General features: G+C 36.9%; 1 protein-coding gene across 3 annotated transcripts in view; it reads right to left on the reverse strand.

Moving 5' to 3' along the window:
* Positions 1 to 26310, reverse strand: part of LOC131140425 (latent-transforming growth factor beta-binding protein 2-like) — a 168952-nt gene that overhangs the window by 79457 nt on the left and 63185 nt on the right. For all 3 annotated transcript variants that reach the window (XM_058090847.1, XM_058090846.1, XM_058090845.1), the window contains exons 4-8: positions 25609 to 25844; positions 23968 to 24156; positions 13005 to 13205; positions 9449 to 9717; positions 7732 to 7834 (exon numbers count right to left, since the gene is read on the reverse strand). In XM_058090847.1, the coding sequence (XP_057946830.1) occupies positions 7732 to 7834; positions 9449 to 9717; positions 13005 to 13205; positions 23968 to 24156; positions 25609 to 25844 (998 nt within the window). The remainder of the gene's footprint in view (positions 1 to 7731; positions 7835 to 9448; positions 9718 to 13004; positions 13206 to 23967; positions 24157 to 25608; positions 25845 to 26310) is intronic.

The following is a 26310-nucleotide window of genomic DNA, read 5'->3' on the forward strand; positions in this document are numbered from 1 at the left end:
ACGGAAGGGATGCAAAAGATCTGATTCTGATTAAGGCAGGGGTCACAAACACGCGGCCCGCGGGCCAAATGTGGCCCGCAGGACACTACTTTGAGGCCCCCGCCTTGATATGAAAGTTTAATGTTTGATATGGATGCTGTATGGTATCATGTACCCAGAAAAAAATTATTACGTTTGATTCATGTTCATGTTAAAGGTTAAATAACTGTTAATAGTTATCCTCCCTATCCGTGTGGAAGTGGTAAGTTTTTTGGCTATTTAAGTTGAAAGGAAATAACTTGAAGGCTACCGTTTAGGTCGCTAGCTGTCTAGTTTGCGAGTTAGCATGTGTCTCGAGACCCTGCGGTTGCGCAATATGTTGTAAATAAAAAGAGTATAAATGTGACTATAGTCGTGTTTTGTCATGTCTACAGGGCTCTAATAATGATTTGTTCATTTTAATTTGAAAAAAAAATAATTTGTCTACCCACCAACTATATGTGGTTTCTTAAGTTTTTATTATTATTATTATTATATTTATTTATTAGTGATTGATTTTCTTTATTCTTGATTTGTTTATTTATTTTTCATCTTATTTTGTGCAGAAAAATAAAAATTTAAATATTTGAGAACAGTGGAATTTTTTATCAGAGCTTTTATTGTAGAAAATTGCAACCAAAGCGAAGTTTTTTTAATTTTTTAGTTTTTAATAAATGCGTTTTTTTGTTTTTTTTTTTGAAAACCTGATGCGGCCCAGACCCTAGCTCCAGTGGCCCCCAAGTAAATTGAGTTTGAGACCCCTGCTGTATGGTATCATGTACCCAGAAAAGAATTATTACGTTTGATTAATGTTCATGTTAAAGGTTAAATAACTGTTAATAGTTATCCTCCCTATCCGTGTGGAAGTGGTAAGTTTTTGGCTATTTAAGTTTAAAGGAAATAACTTGAAGGCTACCGTTTAGGTCGCTAGCTCTCTAGTTTGCGAGTTAGCATGTGTCTCGAGACCCTGCAGTTGCGCAATATGTTGTAAATAAAAAAAGTATAAATAAAAAAAGTCGTGTTTTGTCATGTCTACAGGGCTCTAATAATGCTTTGTTCATTTTAATCTGAAAAAAAAATAATTTGTCTACCCACCAACTATATGTGGTTTCTTAAGTTATTATTATTTGCCGTTTTATTATTATTATTATTTTATTTTTTTTTGAAAACCTGATGCGGCCCAGCCTTGCCCAGACCCTAGCTCCAGTGGCCCCCAGGTAAATTGAGTTTGAGACCCCTGGATTAAGGAATTCAACACAGCTTGACAGCCGATTGACATTAGCGGGTTTAGCTTCAACGCCATTGAGTAAAGACAAAAAAAAAAAAAATATATATATATATATATATATATATACATATATAGTATACCAAATATGCCAAATACTGCTGCTTTCCACCAGGCATCACTTTTATAAGTCAGTGCTGGTATACACCAAAGATCACTACCCCCCCCCCCCCCCTTCTGAATAACACCCATGACTGTCAAGTTGAGTAAGAGTCTTCACCCACAGCGAGACGTGTCACCACCCACCCAGCTTGTCAACATGCAACCAGTCTGCTGCTTTTTCTCAAACCTACCGCAGTTTGAGTCGGAAAGCAGCTGAATTACGTGTGTTCATTTCCTCAACCGCCGCTTCCTCGTGCCCGCAGGGTGGGTGGCGCACGTTTCATGCTCTCATCTTCATGCTTTCATTCAATTTTATGGAAGCAAAAAAAAAAAAAAGCACTTCATTTTTTTTTTTTTTTTTTTTTTTTTTTTTTACAACTCTGGGGATAGTCGGGTTCGGATAGTCGCAGTCGTTTCGCAGACCTAATGACAACCGAGTAGGGTAATTATCTTCACTTGCCGGTACTGTTTAAGCCTGTGATAAGCGTTCAAAATATCCGCCAATTATAAACATCTGCAGCTGAAAATTAATGGGTGTCACTGACCAACACAGGAAACAATAAACAGGAATTAAGATGAGAAACTGCACTAAAAAAAAGTCCCTTTTTCTGGTACTCCCTGGTTTGGGTAATTAGCCAGATAAAACTAGAATATCAAATAATCGAGTAAATAATAACAATTCATGGTACAGATGACACTAATCCATGCCTACTGACTGTTTATGGTAATGTATACTGGATTTTATGGAATATATGTAAGTCGCACTTTTTTTCATAGGTTGGCTGTTCCTGCGACTTATACTCCAGAGCGACTTATAAATGAAAAAACTGTTTATGTTACATAAACTGGACACCTTTTCTGTTCATGTTTATTTTTTAAAATATAAAATTATTTTTTTTAAATAAAAAGATATTTTTAAAAATAAACATGAATTAAAATAAATAAAATAAATAAAATAAATAAATGCGACTTATACTCTAGTGCGACTTATGTATGTTTTTTTCTACCTAATTATGCATTTTTGGCCTTGTGCGACTTATACTCCAGTGCGACTTATGTATGTTTTTTTTTTTAACGTAATTATGCATTTTTGGCCTTGTGTGACTTATACTCCAGTGCGACTTATGTATGTTTGTTTTTTTTTTTTACCTAATTATGCATTTTTGGCCTTGTGTGACTTATACTCCAGTGCGACTTATGTATGTTTTTTTTTTAACCTAATTATGCGTTTTTGGCATTGTGCGACTTATACTCCAGTGCGACTTATACCTAATTATGCGTTTTTGGCCTTGTGCGACTTATACACCAGTGCGACTTATGTATGTTTTTTTAACCTAATTATGCATTTTTGGCCTTGTGTGACTTATACTCCAGTGCGACTTATGTATGTTTTTTTTTAACCTAATTATGCATTTTTGGCCTTGTGCGACATATACTCCGGAGCGACTTATGTATAGTCCAGGAAATACGGTACTTATCTTCTATACTTATCTTCACATGGGACTATACTATATACATGAAACTTAGATATAGTAGTCAGTGTACAGCATGGGGAGCTGTATAGAGTTACTCATTGGTTCATTCATTTTAATGTCATTCTGAGTCTAAAATATGTATTTTGTATGGTGACATGAGGATAAAGTTTGACATAAGCACTAATAAATATCATCTTATATATTTTTTTATTCCACTCTGATGTTGGCATCCTTCCGTGGGAATGGATTTAATTTGAGCTTCAGTTTTTTTCCCCACATGTTCATGTCAAACCAAATTGAAGGGGAAGGTTTAACAATCGTGATGAATCGGTATCTGCCCCAAAGTCCATTTGTTTAACATCGATGTACAACTTTTAATAACACCGTCTTACTGTTATGAGCAGCAAGCGGTTGGCTTTGTAAATATCACATGATTGGGGCTGTGAGTGTGTTTGCTAGGATTTCCAAGGGTCCCTGAATGCAGCAAAAACCTTTGCCGAAGGAGTTATGTGATGCACCCAAATGCATCATTCCTAAAAAAAAGATGGTTTTGATCCTGCTTGTATGAAGTATGAGTTGTCCATAATCTAACAGGAATCTTTCCATGGTGTCCCAACTCTAAGCACCACTACCTTCGTCTTAATAGCATCCAGTTATGTGATGCATCCGAATGCACCATTCCTAAAAAAAAGCTGGTTTTGATCCTGCTTAAGTATGAAGTATGAAGTATGAAGTGTCCATAATCTGACCGGAATCTTTCCATGGTGTCCCAACCCTAAGAACCAATACCTTCGTCTTAATAGCATCCAGTTATGTGATGCATCCGAATGCACCATTCCTAAAAAAAAGCTGGTTTTGATCCTGCTTAAGTATGAAGTGTCCATAATATGACCGGAATCTTTCCATGGTGTCCTAACCCTAAGAACCACTACCCTCTTCTTAATAGCATCCAGTTATGTGATGCACCCAAATGCATCATTCCTAAAAAAAAGCTGATTTTGATCCTGCTTGTTAAGTATGAAGTGTCCATAATCTGACCGGAATCTTTCCATGGTGTCCCAACTCTAAGCACCACTACCCTCTTCTTAATAGCATCCAGTTATGTGATGCATCCGAATGCACCATTCCTAAAAAAAAGCTGGTTTTGATCCTGCTTGTTAAGTATGAAGTGTCCATAATCTGACCGGAATCTTTCCATGGTGTCCTAACCCTAAGAACCACTACCCTCTTCTTAATAGCATCAAGGTATGTGATGCATCCGAATGCACCATTCCTAAAAAAAATATGGTTTTGATCCTGCTTGTATGAAGTATGAAGTGTCCGTAATCTGACCGGAATCTTTCCATGGTGTCCTAACCCTAAGAACCACTACCCTCTTCTTAATAGCATCCAGTTATGTGATGCATCCAGTTATGTGATGCATCCGAATGCACCATTCCTAAAAAAAGCTGGTTTTGATCCTGCTTAAGTATGAAGTGTCCATAATCAGACTGGAATCTTTCCATGGTGTCCCAACCCTAAGAACCACTACCCTCTTCTTAATAGCATCCAGTTATGTGATGCATCCGAATGCACCATTCCTAAAAAAAGCTGGTTTTAATCCTGCTTGTATGAAGAATGAAGTGTCCATAATCTGACCGGAATCTTTCCATGGTGTCCCAACTCTAAGCACCACTACCCTCTTCTTAATAGCATCCAGTTATGTGATGCATCCGAATGCACCATTCCTAAAAAAAGCTGGTTTTGATCCTGCTTGTTAAGTATGAAGTGTCCATAATCTGACCGGAATCTTTCCATGGTGTCCCAACCCTAAGAACCACTACCTTCGTCTTAATAGCATCCATTATGTGATGCATCCGAATGCACCATTCCTAAAAAAAGCTGGTTTTAATCCTGCTTAAGTATGAAGTGTCCATAATCTGATCGGAATCTTTCCATGGTGTCCCAACCCTAAGAACCAATACCTTCGTCTTAATAGCATCCAGTTATGTGATGCATCCGAATGCACCATTCCTAAAAAAAAGCTGGTTTTGATCCTGCTTGTATGAAGAATGAAGTGTCCATAATCTGACCGGAATCTTTCCATGGTGTCCCAACTCTAAGCACCACTACCCTCTTCTTAATAGCATCCAGTTATGTGATGCATCCGAATGCACCATTCCTAAAAAAAGCTGGTTTTGATCCGGCTTGTATGAAGTATGAAGTGTCCATAATCTGACCGGAATCTTTCCATGGTGTCCCAACTCTAAGAACCACTACTCTCTTCTTAATAGTATCCAGTTATGTGATGCATCCGAATGCACCGTTCCTAAAAAAAGCTGGTTTTGATCCTGCTTAAGTATGAAGTGTCCATAATCTGACCGGAATCTTTCCATGGTGTCCCAACCCTAAGAACCAATACCTTCGTCTTAATAGCATCCAGTTATGTGATGCATCCGAATGCACCATTCCTAAAAAAAGCTGGCTTTGATCCTGCTTGTATGAAGTATGAAGTGTCCGTAATCTGACCGGAATCTTTCCATGGTGTCCTAACCCTAAGAACCACTACCCTCTTCTTAATAGCATCCAGTTATGTGATGCATCCGAATGCACCATTCCTAAAAAAAAAAGATGTTTTTGATCCTGCTTAAGTATGAAGTGTCCATAATCTGACCGGAATCTTTCCATGGTGTCCTAACCCTAAGAACCAATACCTTCGTCTTAATAGCATCCAGTTATGTGATGCATCCGAATGCACCATTCCTAAAAAAAGCTGGTTTTGATCCTGCTTGTATGAAGTATGAAGTGTCCATAATCTGACCGGAATCTTTCCATGGTGTCCCAACTCTAAGAACCAATACCCTCTTCTTAATAGCATCCAGTTATGTGATGCATCCGAATGCACCATTCCTAAAAAAAAAGATGGTTTTGATCCTGCTTGTATGAAGTATGAAGTGTCCATAATCTGACCGGAATCTTTCCATGGTGTCCCAACCCTAAGAACCACTACCTTCGTCTTAATAGCATCCAGTTATGTGATGCATCCGAATGCACCATTCCTAAAAAAAAGCTGGTTTTGATCCTGCTTAAGTATGAAGTGTCCATAATCAGACCGGAATCTTTCCATGGTGTCCCAACCCTAAGAACCACTACCCTCTTCTTAATAGCATCCAGTTATGTGATGCATCCGAATGCACCATTCCTAAAAAAAGCTGGTTTTGATTATGCTTGTATGAAGTATGAGTTGTCCATAATCTGACCGGAATCTTTCCATGGTGTCCTAACCCTAAGAACCACTACCCTCTTCTTAATAGCATCCAGTTATGTGATGCATCCGAATGCACCATTCCTAAAAAAAAGCTGGTTTTGATCCTGCTTGTTAAGTATGAAGTGTCCATAATCAGACCGGAATCTTTCCATGGTGTCCTAACCCTAAGAACCACTACCCTCTTCTTAATAGCATCCAGTTATGTGATGCATCCGAATGCACCATTCCTAAAAAAAAAGCTGGTTTTGATCCTGCTTGTATGAAGTATGAGTTGTCCATCATCTGACCGGAATCTTTCCATGGTGTCCCAACCCTAAGAACCACTACCTTCGTCTTAATAGCATCCAGTTATGTGATGCATCCGAATGCACCATTCCTAAAAAAAAGCTGGTTTTGATCCTGCTTGTATGAAGTATGAGTTGTCCATAATCTGACCGGAATCTTTCCATGGTGTCCCAACCCTAAGAACCACTACCTTCGTCTTAATAGCATCCAGTTATGTGATGGATCCGAATGCACCATTCCTAAAAAAAGGCTGGTTTTGATCCTGCTTAAGTATGAAGTGTCCATAATCTGACCGGAATCTTTCCATGGTGTCCCAACCCTAAGAACCACTACCCTCTTCTTAATAGTATCCAGTTATGTGATGCATCCGAATGCACCATTCCTAAAAAAAAAGATGGTTTTGATCCGGCTTGTATGAAGTATGAGTTGTCCATAATCTAACCGGAATCTTTCCATGGTGTCCCAACCCTAAGAACCACTACCCTGTTATTAATAGCATCCAGTTATGTGATGCATCCGAATGCACCATTCCTAAAAAAAAGATGGTTTTGATCCTGCTTAAGTATGAAGTGTCCATAATCTGACCGGAATCTTTCCATGGTGTCCCAACCCTAAGAACGTCTTAATAGCATCCAGTTATGTGATGCATCCGAATGCACCATTCCTAAAAACAGCTGTTTTTGATCCTGCTTGTTAAGTATGAAGTGTCCATAATCTGACCGGAATCTTTCCATGGTGTCCCAACCCTAAGAACCACTACCTTCTTAATAGCATCCAGTTATGTGATGCATCCGAATGCACCATTCCTATAAAAAAGCTGATTTTGATCCTGCTTGTTTGAAGTATGAGTTGTCCATAATCTGACCGGAATCTTTCCATGGTGTCCTAACCCTAAGAACCACTACCTTCGTCTTAATAGCATCCAGTTATGTGATGCATCCGAATGCACCATTCCTAAAAAAAAGCTGGTTTTGATCCTGCTTGTTAAGTATGAAGTGTCCATAATCTGACCGGAATCTTTCCATGGTCTCCTAACCCTAAGAACCACTACCTTCTTAATAGCATCCAGTTATGTGATGCATCCGAATGCACCATTCCTAAAAAAAGCTGGTTTTGATCCTGCTTAAGTATGAAGTGTCCATAATCTGACCGGAATCTTTCCATGGTGTCCTAACCCTAAGAACCACTACCTTCTTCTCAATATAATATGCATTTGTTGAGGCATTCAGGTGTACTCAGGTGTTCATTTTTCCCAAATCATCCCCCACGTTTCCCCCAGTTGAGAAATTGAGTGATGCCAGAAACTCGAATTGGCTTACCTGGTTTAGTTGGACACTTGTGGCACTTGTTCAAACCCCAAGAGGCCCCCACGCTTCCACAGCAATCATCCTGTTTGGTTAGGCCTGGCAGGGGTTTGCCACACTGCAAAAACACACACAAAAAAAAAAATCTAAGAAACCCGACTTGGCTACACAATTGCACACGTTGATGCATGCCCAGAAAGAACTATGACAGTATTGGGAATACTGGGATGTTAAGTTTCATGGACAGCTCTAAACCTCCTGGCATTTGGAACGAGAACATTTGGCTAATTGGGAATAAATTCCTTACAGAACTGAGTGAATTTTGGGCCAGCAGAGGTTTATAAAAAGGAAAGACAGAAGACATTCTTTTGCAGAATTGGTCAATTGGAGGGAGGACAACAGTGGAAAAGCTATAATGGAATGCACACAAACATGAATAATAAACAATATTGTGCATAACTTTGCAGCAACATGAGAATTTAATAAAAAAAATATAAATAAAAAAGCACTAAACCCCTGAAGGAATTTAATGCCTTGCAGCAATCCAAAAAAAAAAAAAAAAAAAGGAGAAATCTGGCCAAAACCTCAAAAGATTCCATAATAAAAACAATACAGTAGAACCTTAAAGTCACACAGTTGACAGTAGCTTAAAATTTCTTACAATTTTAAGTAAATTAAATTAAAAAAAATTGCAATAACCCAGAAATGTTCATTTTCTACCGGTTATATTGCATTATCCTTATCCAGAAAATTCAACTAAACTATCATGAGACAGGCTGCACGGTGTCCAAGTGGTTAGCACGCAGGCCTCACAGCTAGGATACCCAGGTTCAATTCCAACCTCGGCCATATCTGTGTGGAGTTTGCATGTTCTCCCCGTGCATGCGGGTACTCCGGTTTCCTCACACATTCCAAAAACATGCTAAGCTAATTAGCGACTCCAAGCGACTTGTTTGTCTATATGTGCCCTGTGATTGGCTGGGCCACCAGTCCAGGGTGTACCCCTCCTGGGATAGGCTCCAGCACCCCCTGTGACACTCCGGAGGAAAATGAATGAATGATTGATTGATTCATGGCTGCACGGTGGACAAGTGGTTAGCGCGCAGGCCTCACAGCCCGGAGACCCGAGTTCAATTCCACCCTCGGCCATCTCTGTGTGGAGTTTGCATGTTCTCCCCGTGCATGCGTGGGTTTTTTCCGGGTACTCCGGTTTCCTCCCACATTCCAAAAAAACATGCTAGGTTAATTAGCGACTCCAAATTGTCCATAGGTATGAATGTGAGTGTGAATGGTTGTTTGTCTATATGTGCCCTGTAATTGGCTGGCCACCAGTCCAGGGTGTACCCAGCCTCTCGCCAGAAAACAGCTGGGATAGGCTCCAGCACGACCGCAACCCTCGTGAGGATAAGCGGTAGAAATGAATGATATCAATAATAAACATCAAGGCTACACGGTGGATGAGTGGTTAGCACGCTGGCCTCACAGCCAGGAGACCCGAGTTCAATTCCACCCTCGGCTGATCTCACAGAATATATAACAATAACGCCAAAATATAACAAACTAAACCACCTAAGCTGGAATGAAAGATCTGAAAGGATCCAAACGTGCCCACATTGAGGTCTTGAATATGACCACCATAACCACACGCCAACTTAAGACTGAGGACGTGACGGGAACATAAGTTTTGGTTTGAGAACCGACTACACCCCACAGAATAAACCACTTGACCTACCTGTCCATCAACCGTCTCCTGAAAGCATCTTCCCACGTGTCCATTCTGATGTGATCTTTCGTGGTCCACGTGGTGTCCGTTGTGTCTCCTGCTGTGCTCCACAGTTGGATCGTGGCCGTTACCGGGCTGAGAACGTTGCTGGACAGAGTGGACCCCCTCCGTGGTGGGTAACCTCTGACCTGGCTGCACACGAGCCACCTGGTGGATGCGGACCTTGGCCTCTGGAGGGTGCTGGATGTGGACGTTGACCAAGGATGGGTGGAGTGACACTGGAAGAAAAGAGTCACAGTTTACGGATTGTCATGAACATATGAATCAATTCCAAATGACCAATCACAGGGCACATATAGACAAACAACCATTCACACTCACATTCATACCTATGGACAATTTGGAGTCGCTAATTAACCTAGCATGTTTTTTTTGGAATGTGGGAGGAAACCGGAGTACCCGGAGAAAACCCACTGCAAACTCCATACAGAGATGGCCGAGGGTGGAATTGAACTTGGGTCTTTTAGCAGTGAGGCTTGCGCGCTAACCACTTCACCACCGTACAACCCCTCTAGGGAAAACATTCATTAATTTTCTACTGCTTATCGTCACGAGGGTCGCGGGGGTTGCTGGAGCCTATTCCAGCTGTCTACACACTGGACTGGTGGCCAGCCAATCACAGGGCACATATAGACAAACAACCATTCACACTCACATTCATACCTATGGACAATTTGGAGTCGCTAATTAACCTAGCATGTTTTTTTTTGGAATGTGGGAGGAAACCGGAGTACCCGGAGAAAACCCACACAAACTCAACACAGAGATGGCCGAGAGTGGAATTGAACTCGGGTCTCTTAGCTGTGAGGCATGCGTGCTAACCACTTTTTACACCGTGCATCCATGAATCAATCATTCATTCATTCATTCATTTTTTCATTCATTCATGATTGTGGGAGGAAACCGGAGTACCCGGAAAAAACCCACACATGCACGGGGACAACATGCAAACTCCATACAGAAATATCGGAACCGAGGGTGGAATTGAACCCGGGTCTCCTAGCTGTGAGGTCTGCGCGCTAACCACACGACCGCCGTGCAGCCACTCTTCTCAACTTACAGGGCCAAAAATGTACCACTTCCGCACAGAATGGGAGATGCTTGAGTTGATGTCTTCATGCAGTGTTAATGTAACGTTGTATTTAACTTGTATTTCAATATGTTTTGACATAGATTAACATGCTGTACAGTACATGGCTACAACCAGCGGAGGCGCTGTTGAGCCACTCTCAGCATATTAGTAGTCTAAGCAATTACCATAAATTACCATAAACCCTGACTAATATGACTTAGCTTTGGGAAGTTGGGAAATTATTACCCTTCTGTGGAGCATGTAAACAGGAGTCATATTTCCCTTTATTAATTTATGAAATTTTGCTGAGGTTTCACGGGAATTACCCTTGTCGGTTTCAAATTTTATGTCCAAAAAAGCGATTGATCATGCATGTTGATTTGGGCGGGCACCCTTTAGTATTAATAAGAACATGGTGGACCAGGATGATGACGAGTTGGTTGACATGAGCAAGAACCGACTTATGTGGGTTCCAGTGTATTTACAAAAACAGCAATAAAGCCATTGATTGTTTTCGTCATCGCATATGAAGGACATTTAGTTAAATGCCCGTCCCACCACAAAGTAAGGGGATCCTCATGGGTAACCCCCCCCCCCCCCCCCGGCAATGAAAAACACTGTTGACGGTTTGTTTTGTACAATCAAATAAAACCAAAAAAAATCAAAATTACCAGCTTTAAATCAAATCTTTGAAGACTTAAAAACAGACTGAAGGAGGGTAAGAAGATCTTGTAATGTGTCAGAAGAGTTCTTTTATCTTTCTCACTTGAAGGGAAGCATCAAACTTCAGGGAGTGCAAGTTTTTTTTTTCCCAGAATGCACTGCCATTAATCAAAGTATGACGGAAGAAACAGACCAAAAGCACAGAACATGAAACACGCCTCCAAAACATGTCAATATCAAAAACATGTTTTTGATAGCATGGCATTCACATTTTTAACTTAACTTTTATAAATTTTAAGAAATTTTAGTTTTTGTGTTACTACCCCAACCTTCCATAAGTGGGTCAAAAATGACCCGGTCAGGTTGTTTCCTTGAAATATCTTCGTAATGAAAACATTTTATCATTTCATATTCCAGGTATTCCTCAAAAAACATGTTTTTGATATCATGCCATTCACATTTTTAACTTATCTTTTATACATTTTAAGAAATTTTAGTTTTTGTGTTACTACCCCAACCTTCCATAAGTGGGTCAAAAATGACCCGGTCAGGTTGTTTTCTTGAAATATCTTTGTCATTAAAAATTGTTATCATTTCATATTCCAGGTATTCCTCAAAAAACATATTTTTGATATCATGCCATTCACATTTTTAAATGTACTTTTTATACATTTTAAGAAATTTTAGTTTTTGTGTTACTACCCCAACCTTCCATAAGTGGGTCAAAAATGACCCAGTCAGGTTGTTTTCTTGAAATATCTTTGTAATGAAAAAAAATTATCATTTCATATTCCTCAAAAAACATGTTTTTGATATCATGCCATTCACATTTTTAAGTTATCTTTTATACATTTTAAGAAATTTTAGTTTTTGTGTTACTACCCCAACCTTCCATAAGTGGGTCAAAAATGACCCGGTCAGGTTGTTTTCTTGAAATATCTTCGTAATGAATTTTTTTTTATCATTTCATATTCCAGGTATTCCTCAAAAAACATGTTTTTGATATGATGCCATTCACATTTTTAACTTACCTTTTATAAATTTTAAGACATTTTAGTTTTTGTGTTACTACCCCAACCTTCCATAAGTGGGTCAAAAATGACCCGGTCAGGTTGTTTTCTTGAAATATCTTCATAATGAATTTTTTTATCATTTCATATTCCAGGTATTCCTAAAAAAAACATGTTTTTGATATGCTGCCGTTCAGATTTTTAACTCACCTTTTATACATTTTAAGAAATTGTAGTTTTTGTGTTACTACCCCAACCTTCCATAAGTGGGTCAAAAATGACCCGGTCAGGTTGTTTTCTTGAAATATCTTTGTAATGAAAATTTTTTATCATTTCATATTCCAGGTATTCCTCAAAAAACATATTTTTGATATCATGCCGTTCACATTTTTAAGTTATCTTTTATACATTTTAAGAAATTTTAGTTTTTGTGTTACTACCCCAACCTTCCATAAGTGGGTCAAAAATGACCCGGTCAGGTTGTTTTCTTGAAATATCTTTGTAATTAAAATTTTTTATCATTTCATATTCCAGGTATTCCTCAAAAAACATATTTTTGATATCATGCCATTCACATTTTTAAACGTACTTTTTATACATTTTAAGAAATTTTAGTTTTTGTGTTACTACCCAAACCTTCCATAAAAACAGTGACACCTAGACAGATGGAAATGGATGCAGTATCAGAATCAAAGGGAATCAGTTATGAAGCGAGTACTTCAAGGACGACCGATGCTGTTTTGCAGAAGCGTCCACTTACGTTGTTGATTGGACAGCGGTAGAGTGTAGGTGGAGTGCAGGGGTGATTTTGCTCCTGAGTTCCGAGAGTCCTTATGAGTGGTGGGTTTGGTATGAGTCTGAGCTGGCAAGTGGCAAAACTTCCCGGTTGAGTTGGTTGGACACCAGCATTGGTCCCGGCCGATGCAACGGCCTCCGTTATGACAAGGGATCTGACAAAAGACTGTAGAGGACGAGAAGAGGGAGTAAAGGGAGGGAATGGCAATAGACAAAAAGACATTTGTAAATATACATTATCGGTAATTTCATATGTAAATATTGGAAATTATAGGTCATCAAAGTCATCTATTGACTTTGTGGTCAATGAACCTGATCATTATCTTATTTTAAATATCACCCCTATTGGCATTTATACTGTATTGAAGTCACAAATTATTATTATTATTATTATTTGGGATTTGGTCATTTTAAAAGTGCTGATAATTAGTGAGCACCCGTGCTGGAGTGAATAACGGAATATGAAAATTTAAAAAAATTAAAATTTCCAATGAGCACCCCAAGCTGCATATCCTTGAAATGAGGTCATAGTCTAGTCCAGGGGTCGGCAACATTTACTATCAAAAAAATTTTGAAAAAATTTTACCCCCTCGTTCACTAAATAAAAATAGACTGGAACCACAAAACCCGATTTAAAAACATCTTGTAAATCTATCTAGATAAAAAAAAAAATTTAACTTTCAAAAGTTTGAATTGTTTTTGAAATTTTAATAAGTTTTTGTTAAAATTACAAAAATTGATTGGGGGGTATCAAAGTAATTCAGAGGAGAAAAAGCAGAGTTGAGTATAGAGTCTCACAGAAAGTCAAATTTTTTGCAAAAAAAAAAAATTACAAAAATTTTTATTTTCCACATTCGGGTGTTAAAAAAATATTTGAGTATTGCGAAGAGAGCCTGAAGAAATGTGCAGCGAATTGCGACTCTCCAAATATTTTTGATTGACTGCTAGATTTGAGTATAGAGTCTCACAGAAAGTCAATTTTTTTGCAAAAAATTATTACAAAAATTTGTATTTTCCCCATTCGGGTGTTAAATTTTTTTTTGAGCATTGCGAAGAGAGCCTGAAGAAATGTACAGCGAATTGCGAGCCTCCAAAATTTTTGATTGACTGCTCGATTTGGAGGGAATTTGGGGGTATCAAAGTAGTTCAGAGGAGAAAAAGCAGAAAGTCAAATTTTTTGCAAAAAAATCATTACAAAAATTTGTATTTTCCACATTCGGGTATTAAAAAATATTTGAGCATTGCAAAGAGAGCCTGAAGAAATGTGCAGCGAATTGCGAGCCTCCAAAAATGTTGATTGACTGCTAGATTTGGAGGGAATTTGGGGGTATCAAAGTAGTTCAGACGAGAAAAAGCAGAGTTGAGTATAGAGTCTCACAGAAAGTCTAATTTTTTTCCCCAAAAAATTATTTAAAAAATTTGTATTTTCCACATTTGGGTGTAAAAAATATTTGAGCATTGCAAAGAGAGAATTGCGAGTCTCCAAATATTTTGATTGACTGCTAGATTTGGAGGGAATTTGGTGGTATCAAAGTAGTTCAGAGGAGAAAAAGCAGAAAGTCAAATTTTTTGCAAAAAAATCATTACAAAAATTTGTATTTTCCACATTCGGGTGTAAAAAAAATATTTGAGCATTGCAAAGAGAGCCAGAAGAAATGTGCAGCGAATTGCGAGCCTCCAAAAATTTTGATTGACTGCTAGATTTGGAGGGAATTTGGGGGTATCAAAGTAGTTCAGACGAAAAAAAGCAGAGTTTAGTATAGAGTCTCACAGAAAGTCAAATTTTTGGCAAAAAAATCATTACAAAAATTTGTATTTTCCATATTCGGGTGTTAAAAAATTATTTGAGCATTGCAAAGAGAGCTTGAAGAAATGTGCGGCGAATTGCGAGCCTCCAAAATTTTTGATTGACAGCTAGATTTGGAGGGAATTTGGGGGTATCAAAGTAGTTCAGAGGAGAAAAAGCAGAAAGTCAAATTTTTTGCAAAAAAATCATTACAAAAATTTTTATTTTCGACATTCGGGTGTAAAAAAAAATATTTGAGCATTGCAAAGAGAGCTTGAAGAAATGTGCAGCGAATTGCGGGCCTCCAAAAATTTTGATTGACTGCTAGATTTGGAGGGAATTTGGGGGTATCAAAGTAGTTCAGAGGAGAAAAAGCAGAGTTGAGTATAGAGTCTCACAGAAAGTCAAATTCTTTTCCAAAAAAAATCATTACAAAATTTCGTATTTTGCACATTCAGGTGTGAAAAAATATTTGAGCATTGCAAAGAAAGAATTGCGAGTCTCCAAATATTTTGATTGACTGCTAGATTTGGAGGGAATTTTGGGGTATCAAAGTAGTTCAGAGGAGAAAAAGCAGAGTTGAGTATAGAGTCTCGAGAAAGTCACATTTTTTGCAAAAAAAACAAAAAAAAAATTTGTATTTTCCACATTCGGGTGGTAAAAAAATATTTGAAAAACTGCTCGATTTGGAGGGAATTTGGGGGTATCAAAGTAGTTCAGAGGAGTATAGAGTCTCACAGAAAGTAATTTTTTTTGCAAAAAATCATTACAGAAATGCGGATTTTCCATATTCGGGTGTTAAAAAAATATGTGAGTATAGAGTCTCACAGAAAGTCACATTTTTTGCAAAAAAAAAAAATTACAAAAATTTGTATTTTCCACATTCGGGTATTAAAAAAATATTTGAGCATTGCGAAGAGAATCTGAAGAAATGTACAGCGAATTGCGAGCCTCCAAAATTTTCGATTGACTGCTCGATTTGGAGGGAATTTGGGGGTATCTAAGTAGTTCAGAGGAGAAAAAGCAGAGTTGAGTATAGAGTCTCACAGAAAGTCAAATTTTTTTCCCAAAAAAATGATTAAAAAAAATTTGTATTTTCCACATTCGGATGTGAAAAAATATTTGAGCATTGCGAGTCTCCAATATTTTGATTGACTGCTAGATTTGGAGGGAATTTGGGGGTATCAAAGTAGTTCAGAGGAGAAAAAGCAGAAAGTCAAATTTTTTGCAAAAAAATCATTACAAAAATTTTTATTTTCGACATTCGGGTGTAAAAAAAATATTTGAGAATTGCAAAGAGAGAATTGCAAACCTCCAAAAATTTTGATTGACTGCTAGATTTGGAGGGAATTTGGGGGTATCAAAGTAGTTCAGACGAGAAAAAGCAGAGTTGAGTTTTGAGTCTCACAAAAAGTCAAATTTTTTTCCAAAAAAAAATCATTACAAAAATTTGTATTTTCCACATTTGGGTGTTAAAAAAATATTTGAGCATTGCGAAGAGAGCCACAACAAAGCCCTGGATCCGTGTGTTGCTGACCCCTGGTCTAGTATATGAATTATTTCACTTTCGCTATGGAAAAGGAGTGCAAAGAGAGAAAAAAGCAGCTGTAATCTAATCTTTTTGCATGAAAGATCGGTACTAGCATTGTTCCCGAAATACCTGAACCTACTCTCATCTCGAATTTTAACCTAACCACTTCTAATTGAAAACATCAAAGAGCGAAAAAAACAATATATATCCATGACAAACAAACAAAACACAAAGGTTATATGATCGCATGGCGATGACGAGGCCGCCTACTTCCCAACATGGTCCGCATTAGACTAGCTATTACGAGATGAAAGAGGATGCTCGTGACGGAGACATGCCGCGCCCTGTCTTGGGAGAAGCGCTAACAGTCTTAACGGGCTTTAAAAGCCAAGCTGGGTCTCAGTGGCATGTAGGGAATGAGCTCCGTGTCACAAGGTATTAGCAACAAGCCAGGAAAGACGAGCAGAGGGAGGGATGGAAGAAGAGCAGGAGACGAACACAAAGACGTTCTTTTCTTTTCTGTCTGTTGCGGAAAATCTTGATCCACACCGATATTGTTCGATTCCAATTTCTAACTAAAGTTACACGAAGTAGCTTTTTAAAATTTTACATACTTAAAAGCGAGGCGTTCATTTGATCGGTTAAGATCACACTCAGCTGTGTTTAACCATCTCGAGAGTTCTCTCCTCCCACTTTGACACTTGTGTCAATGGGACAGACGGAGGCGCGGGTGCGCCATACAATTGAGTGCATCACATAATCAGTTCGCAGTTCCACATGTCCGAAAGGAGTAGGAAGAAGCAAAGCTTATTAGATCCTACCCTTCCATCTGGTACTTTTACAATCAGTAACTGTTAGATTTGTTCACTTCCTGCTTTCCTAATATAATTTCACTTCATTTAATTGTATTTTTTTTATTAACATTTTTTTTAAACAAATTTTAAATTAAAAAATACATCAGAATTTTAAAAAATATATATTTTTTAATGGTTTTTATTTCAATTAAAAATTTTTTTTTAATTTTTTAAATTAAAAATACATCCAATTTTTTTTTTTCATTTTTAATTTTTTTTAATGGTTTTATTTCATTTGAACATGCATCAGATTACAATTGAATGCATCCCATAATCAGTTCGCAGTTCCACATGTCCAAAAGGAGTAGGAAGAAGCAAAGCTTATTAAATCCTACCCCTCCATCTGGTACTTTTACAATCAGTAACTGTTACATTTGTTCACTTCCTGCTTTCTTAATATAATTTCATTTCATTTAATCGTATTTTTTTATTTAAATTTTTTTTAAATTTCTTTTAATTAAAAAATACATCAGAATTTTTTTTTTAATTTTTTTTAATGGTTTTATTTCATTTGAACATGCATCAGATTACAATTGAGTGCATCCCATAATCAGTTCACAGTTCCACATGTCCAAAAGGAGTAGGAAGAAGCAAAGCTTATTAAATCCTACCCCTCCATCTGGTACTTTTACAAACAGTAACTGTTACATTTGTTCACTTCCTGCTTTCCATAATACAGTTCAAGGTTTTTTTTTGGTTTTTTTTTAAATAATGTACCTTGTACCAAAGTACTCGGTGATATGAGCATCCAATGCCATAATGGGTACCATAGTAAGTGTCAATATAGTGATATATATATATATAGCACATCATGACTGGTTCAAGACTCTTCATCCTTGTATTTAGCAAACATCAACTGCTTGTATTGTTTCTTGAATTAGCTCATATTTTCATCTATTGTGATCCCCAGAAATTTATTTTCATTTCGTTATTTTCGCCCGGGATATAATTCATATACAAAGCAAGTTTTTTTTCCAAATATCAGTGCTTGTGCAGACATGGCCCAGGACTGAGCAATGTTACCGTTCAGGAGTAGAGAAAGGCCTCCTCTGATTAGATATGCTGGCAGGAGTATCATCTCGAGGGAGCTATTAAATTCTTTCAATGTGTGATGCAGGTCTGCACTAGTCTGAGTCAGGCCAGTCCCACCCTGGACTAGCAACTATTCATAGACCGACTGCAGACTGCACACAGTATCGACCAGTGTGTCTATTTAAATGACGAAAAAAAAAAAAAACAAACACAGCACATCCTCATGTTTTGTTACCTCATAAACAGACTTTTATCCAATATGATGCTTTAACACGCAGTAATTGTTGTGCGTACCAAGGGAACCTGTTATAATTATCCACCATTTACTGGGTGCATAACAAAAGCATGAGATAACTGTTTGCTATCTTCTTGACATTCCTTGATGAACACGCACACCCAAGCCATAACAGGACGTGGAACATGACTTACCTTTAATACACACAGTGATGCTATGTCAATATACATATGTCAACCTCATATTACACATATAACACATAAAATGGCCAGAAATATTTCAATATTGAACAAAGCAAAAAAATCACTCCACACTCTTTATTGCTCTCTGGTTCTACCATATCTTACTTATTGTGTGGAAAATATGGGCTAATAACTATAAAAGCAATCTTCACTGGCTAAATGTACTGCAAAAAAAAGGTCAGTAAGGATAATTCATAATGCCGCCTACAGAGAACATACTAAGTCCTTATTTCTAAAATCACAAATACTTCAACTTGCTGATATAGTTCATCTTCAAAGAGCTAAAATAATGCATAAGGCTAAAAAATAACCAATTAGCTAAAAATGTAATTCAATACTTCTCTACAAGAGAGGAGAAATATGATCTCAGGGATCTGATGCATATTCAAATGAAAAAAAAACATAAAAAAAATTAAAAAACATTAAAAAAAAGTTTTTAATTAAAAAAATACAATGAAATAAAATTAAATTACATTAGGAAAGCAGGAAGTGAACAAATGTAACAGTTACTGATTGTAAAAGTACCTGATGGAGGGGTAGGATTTAATAAGCTTTGCTTCTTCCTACTCCTTTTGGACATGTGGAACTGTGAACTGATTATGGGATGCATTCAATTGTAATCTGATGCATGTTCAAATGAAATAAAACCATTAAAAAAATTAAAAACATTTTTTCTGATGTATTTTTTAATTTAAAAAATTAAAAAAAAAAATTTAAATTAAAAAAGTACAATTAAATAAAATTAAATTATATTAGGAAAGCAGGAAGTGAACAAATGTAACAGTTAGTGATTGTAAAAGTACCAGATGGAGGGGTAGGATTTAATAAGCTTTGTTTCTTCCTACTCCTTTTGGACATGTGGAACTGTGAACTGATTATGGGATGCATTCAATTGTAATCTGATGCATGTTCAAATGAAATAAAACTATTAAAAAAATAAAAAAAAATTAAAAACATGTTTTTTCTGATGTATTTTTTAATAAAAAAAATTAAAACAATTTTTTAAATAAAAAAAGTACAATGAAATAAAATTAAATTATATTAGGAAAGCAGGAAGTGAACAAATGTAACAGTTAGTGATTGTAAAAGTACCAGATGGAGGGGTAGGATTTAATAAGCTTTGCTTCTTCCTACTCCTTTTGGACATGTGGAACTGTGAACTGATTATGTGATGCATTCAATTGTAATCTGATGCATGTTCAAATGAAATAAAACTATTAAAAAAATTTAAAAAAATTAAAAACATGTTTTTTCTGATGCATTTTTTAATTAAAAAAATTAAAAAAAAAATTTTTTATTAAAAAATACAATTAAATAAAATTAAATTATATTAGGAAAGCAGGAAGTGAACAAATGTAACAGTTACTGATTGTAAAAGTACCAGATGGAGGGGTAGGATTTAGTAAGCTTTGCTTCTTCCTACTCCTTTTGGACATGTGGAACTGTGAACTGATTATGTGATGCATTCAATTGTAATCTGATGCATGTTCAAATGAAATTAAACCATTAAAAAAATTAAAACAATTAAAACAATTTTTTTTATTTAAAAAAAAAAATAAAAAAACTTAAATTATATTACATCTGTGAACATTGAGTTCACAAAATTATCCAGGGGGCCAGAACATATATTTAATACACACATACTATTTCTTGCTTATAATTTGCCTTGATTTTTTGTCTAATTTTATATATAAAAGTGTTATACTATCAACTGTATGTTCTCATGTCCCCTTTTTCAGGAGTACTTTAAACTACAGACCACATCAAACTACTAAATTTAATTTTTTTTTTAATAAGACATCCGACTTGCAAGTCATGTATGTTAAAAGTTAAAATACTTAAAAAGCAACTGGTGGGCCGGATTCAAACGCTTGGTGGGCCGCATGTGACCCCCGGGCCCGTAGTTTACCCACTCCTGCTTTATAGGGTGTGCAGTTTTCTAAGAATTCAACCACACTTAAAGTATAAGCAATAGATTCTGCTCTCTATTAAAAATACTGAAATATGGCGGCACATCCAACACCCATATATGTTACGTTTCTTGGGACCTTCAAATGAAAATGCATGACGTTATTAATGCTAACGTGTAGCCCCATAGAATCGTGACTGAAGCATCAGGGTGGGAGCATATGATGCAACCAAGAAATCTCCCGAAGGCTCAGCCGTCTTATTTAATAAGGGTTGACGCAGCTTTCAGAGGTGCCTCTGAAGGCATCACCTCCAAAGGCCAGGGAGGCTGGGTCCCCCAAGGGACGCAGCCCCCAAATTTGGGGCGCATCTATATTGTTAACGACATAAAATATAGCAGGTGTGGTCATTTTTCCCATGGCTTTAATTAGACAGTAATAACTGATTTTTTTTTTTAAAAAAGTGAATTTTTCTTTGCATTTAGCAGTTTTGGAATATGTTAAAAATGTTTAAGATTTTTAAAAAAAAACATATTTTATGCAATTTTAGTTTATTTTAGTTTTACTTATGTTTCTAGAGTGCTGCAAAGACTAGAAAAATAAAAAGTAAAAATAAAATACAATAAATAAATAAAAGGTACAAATTGAATTTAATCCAAAAACATCAAATAAGAAAAAAAATAGTAAAATAGATTTTAAAATATTTAAAAACAAGAAGCAAAGCAATAAAAGTATAAAAAAATAAAACCAATCAAAATAAAAAGAAAGAACTAAAAGACACAGGACCATACGACTCACTCCGAGTTAAAAGCCATAGAATAAAAGTGGCTTTTAAGATGAGACTTAAGTCTTTCGATGTTGGGGGCCTTTACAATATTTTTTTTTTATTGGTTTACTTACAACTATATTTAATCAGTCGTTCTAACAGCTGTTGAAAAAATATTACCGTAAAATTAAAATTAAAATTAAAATTAAAATTAAAATTAAAATTAAAATTAAAATTAAAATTAAAATTAAAATTAAAATTAAAATTAAAATTAAAATTAAAATTAAAATTAAAATTAAAAAAATAAAAATAAAAATAAAAATAAAAATAAAAATAAAAATAAAAATAAAAATAAAAAAACAGATAACAAAAATAAAAATAAAAATAACAGAAAATAAAAATAAAAATAACAGATAATAAAAATAAAAATATCCAGATGCAACTTGCTGACGCTGATGCTGGGAAAATATATAAATATCCAAACATTGGATATTGGATATAATAATAAATGCAATATTTAGTGCTATTTCATTACACACACACACACACACACACACCGATACCTGGCACCACAACAGTTTTTTTTTTAATCGGGTATACTGAAATGTCCAGGTGTACCTAATGTTATGTCCTACAATAGTGCTCTTGGGTGAAGGTCTTTTAACTGTTTTTATGTAACTAGAGAAGCTTTGTATGTGTGTGGTATGTGCACCCCTCGCTTCTAATCCAAAGCACTAATTAGTCTGAGCCTCAGCAGGACTTTGCGACTGAAGAAAATACTAGTAAAAAAAAAACAAAAAAAAAACACGCAAGGTCATGACCCCTGCCATTGGCATTGACTGCCTCCACCCTTCCCATGGACACTACTGTGTGAATTAAGAGGATAAATGGCAGCTTTAATGTAATCCCTATAAATAAAATCTTGTCCATGCTGCTCTTTCTGGCATCCAGGTCCAGTTCTTCATTCTAGAAAACTCTCCCAGTGAGCATGTTAAATGGTTAACGACCGGGGCTAACCGAGAGGTGTAAACCACAGAGAGATGGGGCTAAGTGGTGGGAGCGTGGGACCACCATACTGAAGTGTGTGTGTGTGGTAGGAGAGATTATCCTCCACTCTTTTAATCTGCTCTACGTCTTTTCTAGACTGTTTTCCTTGCCTCTGTTTCTGTTTGACGGTGAGAATTCTTAGCGAAAACGCCAGCTTTTGGAGCTTTGTATACGGGATAGACGGGAATGCTACTGGGAACCCATTTTGTCATTCCCACCCAATAAAAAGCCCAAGAATAGGAAAAAAAAACCCCACATAGATCTATAAATCTATGACACATAGATTGAGGACTGAAGAAGACATGTGGAGAAAAATGGGTGAAATGGACACCGTTCACGTACAAAAATCAAGGAAATGACCAAAATTGCACCCCTTTTTGTTTTGTTTTGAGTGTTTGTATTGCTCTTCATGTTACTTGATGTTAGGGTTAGGGTTAAATGGTTAGCTTTGAGTTGGTTACTAGTATTAGTACACATAAACTGCAATGCAGATTTCTATTAAAACTCATAAGGAGGTGGTTCACGTACACGTAAGACAGATTATTGATATTTAAATGCATGATTGCTACAGATTTTCTGTTATTCATTCATTCGTTTTCTACTGATTTTTCCTCACAAGGGTCACAGGGGGTGCTGGAGCCTATGGAGCCCCTCGTCTTTGGGGTGAGAGGCAGGGTACATTTTATGAAATGAGGCTTAATTTTTAATTTTTAATTTTTAATTTTTAATTTTTAATTTTTAATTTTTAATTTTTAATTTTTAATTTTTAATTTTTAATTCAGCCTATGGAGCCCCTCGTCTTTGGGGTGAGAGGTGGGGTACATTTTATGAAATGAGGCTCTATTTTTAATTTTTAATTTTTAATTTTTAATTTTTAATTTTTAATTTTTAATTTTTAATTTTATTTTCAATTTTCAATTTTTAATTGTTAATTTTCAATTGTCAATTGTCAATTTTAATTTTTTATTTATTTTTTATTTTCTATTTTCTATTTTCTATTTTCTATTTTCTATTTTCTATTTTCTATTTTCTATTTTCTATTTTCTATTTTCTATTTTTTATTTTTTATTTTTATGTACGTGTGCATCGATCTTTTTATTACATTGTATATACATTGTATATACATTGTATATCCATATACAGTGACAGTAGGGTCGCGGGGGTGCTGGAGCCTATCCCAGCTGTCTTTTGGGGCGAGAGGCGGGGTACACCCTGGACTGGTGGCCAGCCAATCACAGGGCACATATAGGCAAACAACCATTCACACTCACATTCATACCTATGGACAATTTGGAGTCGCTAATTAACCTAGCATGTTTTTGGAATGTGGGAGGAAACCGGAGTACCGGAGATGGCTGTGGGTGGTATTAGCTGTGAGGTCTGCGTGCCGCCTTAATAAAAATATGAAAATAAAGTATAAAAAAAAGCCCAAGAATGGAAGTGCAAGGAATGTGTGTGAGAATCAGAAAAGTATTAGAAAGTAACAGAAAGTGAAAGTAAGACATGAGCGATGACCTTTGACACTTACAGAGTCTGAATCCCGTCGTCTTCGTTTGTTGTTGTTGCTGCTGCTGCTGCTGCGACGTCTCGCTGTAGACGGTGGTCACGTCCCCTTTCTCACAGCTGTTATAGCAGTGCCCACCGCTGCATACCTTGCGGCACATCGTGGGCGTGAACACGATCTTGATGCGGTCCAGATTGGAGGTGAGGTTGGATCCTGGGAAGCACACACACAGCCGGTTGATGAGGATCAATATCAAAGGTAGACCGGAGGCCAGTTCCATGCCGTCGCCTTCAGACTTTCTGTGATACTCGACTCGTCTCTTGGCGAACCGGTGGGCAGTTTATAAATGCACAAGGGGCGTGTCCTGATGCTCGCCATTGGCGCGCTCGAACTGCATTACGGGCCAGCCAACACGCAACAGATACCCGGCTACTCTCCAGGGCCTTTATCTTTCCCAGAGGGTGTTTCAGACGTGTGTATGAGTGAAGGGGGCAACGAGAGGTGAGGGCAAGCAGATGTTGTGGAATGATGGGCCTGCTGGTACCCTGGTAACCCATGAAAGGTACAAATAAATATATATATATATATAATAATGTAGGCTGCACGGTGATCGAGTGGTTAGCGCTGGTTTTCTCCGGGTACTCCGGTTTCCTCCCGCATTCCAAAAACATGCTAGGTTAATTAGCGACTCCAAATTGTCCATAGGTAGTATGAATGTGAGTGTGAATGGTTGTTTGACTATATGTGCCCTGTGATTGGCTGGCCACCAGTCCAGGGTGTACCCCGCCTCTCGCCCCAAGACAGCCGGTGACGACCCTCGTGAGGATAAGCGGTAGAAAATGAATGAACATTATTCCAACAGTAAAATATGGTGGTGGTAGTGTGATGGTCTGGGACTGTTTTGCTGCATCAGGACCTGGAAGACTCACTGTCATAAATGGAACCATGAATTATTGTTAATATGCAAATATGGGCTGCACGGCGGACAAGTGGTTAGCTCGCAAGCTTTATAGCTAGGAGACCCAAGTTCAATCCCACCCTCGGCCAGCGAAAATTAAAATTAAAATTAAAATTAAAATTAAAATTAAAATTAAAATTAAAATTAAAATTAAAATTAAAATTAAAATTAAAATTAAAATTAAAATTAAAATTAAAATTAAATAATAAAAAAAAATTTTTTTTAATAATAAAATAAATAAATAAATAAATAGGGCGGCACGACGGTCAAGTGGTTTGCGCGCAGACCAGTCCAGGGTTGCCCGACGACAAGAGGACAAGAAGAGAAGCCCTCGTGAGGATAAGCGGTAGAAAATGAATGAATGAATGAATGAATGAATGAATATAATAATGTAAACCATATGTTATATTGTACTGTATAATGTACTGTACTGTATGTAACGCATGCATATGAGCCACACAGCTGAACACATGTATCAAGTCCAATCTGGGACGTTGCCAGTATTTGGTTTTTTTTCTTTCTTGTGGCCAATGTTGCAGTCAGCAGTGACACCGCAGGAAGTGTCAGTATGTATTCTCGGCACAGAGCGTTGTGTTTGTTTTGACGAGGCAAGGCTGAGTGAAAATGTCAAGTGAGCATGAAACAGCGGAGAGAAGATTCATGTTGTTCTTTTTCACAGTTAGCAGTCGGCTAGTTTTTATTTTTACCTGCTGGTGATAACGCGTTGTTAAATTGCCCATGCAGCTGATTGTCACCGGGTGGCCTGAAGTGTACGTTGCCATGTCCGTGTCTGTGTCCGTTCCTGTGCTCGATTCCGTGGGCGTTGCCGTTGGGTAGAGCGTTGGAGGTGATAGGCCCAGAGGATGACGGATAACGCTTCACAGTACGGGAGGTCCCGGTCAGCTGAGGGGAGGAGTCAGGGGGTCCCCGTCTCACTTGGGTCCTGTCAATCACAGCCATCACAAGACCATAAACATATGATCTCAGAGCGACGAGTGACAATCATCAGCGTTGCGTGTGCATCGGCGTGAAATTGGTTTAGCGCGGCGAGCGCGTGCAACAGAAAATAATACTCCACAGAGACGAGCATTGTGTCTTAGGTCATAACTTTGCTTAATTAATCAATTTGTAGGAATTAAGTCAATAATAAAAGCATAAGTCTTCTCGACTAACATCTGCTGCAGGTCAAAAAGCCATGACCCTTACTCATACAGAAGAATTTTTTTTTTCAGAAAGAGTAGATTATTTAGCACTTTAACAAAGAAACACGGTTGAAAATGAAAAAAAAATATTTTAAAAAAATTAAAAAAATTTAAAAAAATTTAAAAATTTAAAAAAAAATTAAAAAATGTTAAAAAAAATTAAAATTTTTTAAAAAAGATTGAAAAGATCCAGTTCTGAGTTTTTCC

Source organism: Doryrhamphus excisus, chromosome 13, assembly GCF_030265055.1.
Source record: "Doryrhamphus excisus isolate RoL2022-K1 chromosome 13, RoL_Dexc_1.0, whole genome shotgun sequence".
NCBI classification, from domain to species: domain Eukaryota; kingdom Metazoa; phylum Chordata; class Actinopteri; order Syngnathiformes; family Syngnathidae; genus Doryrhamphus; species Doryrhamphus excisus.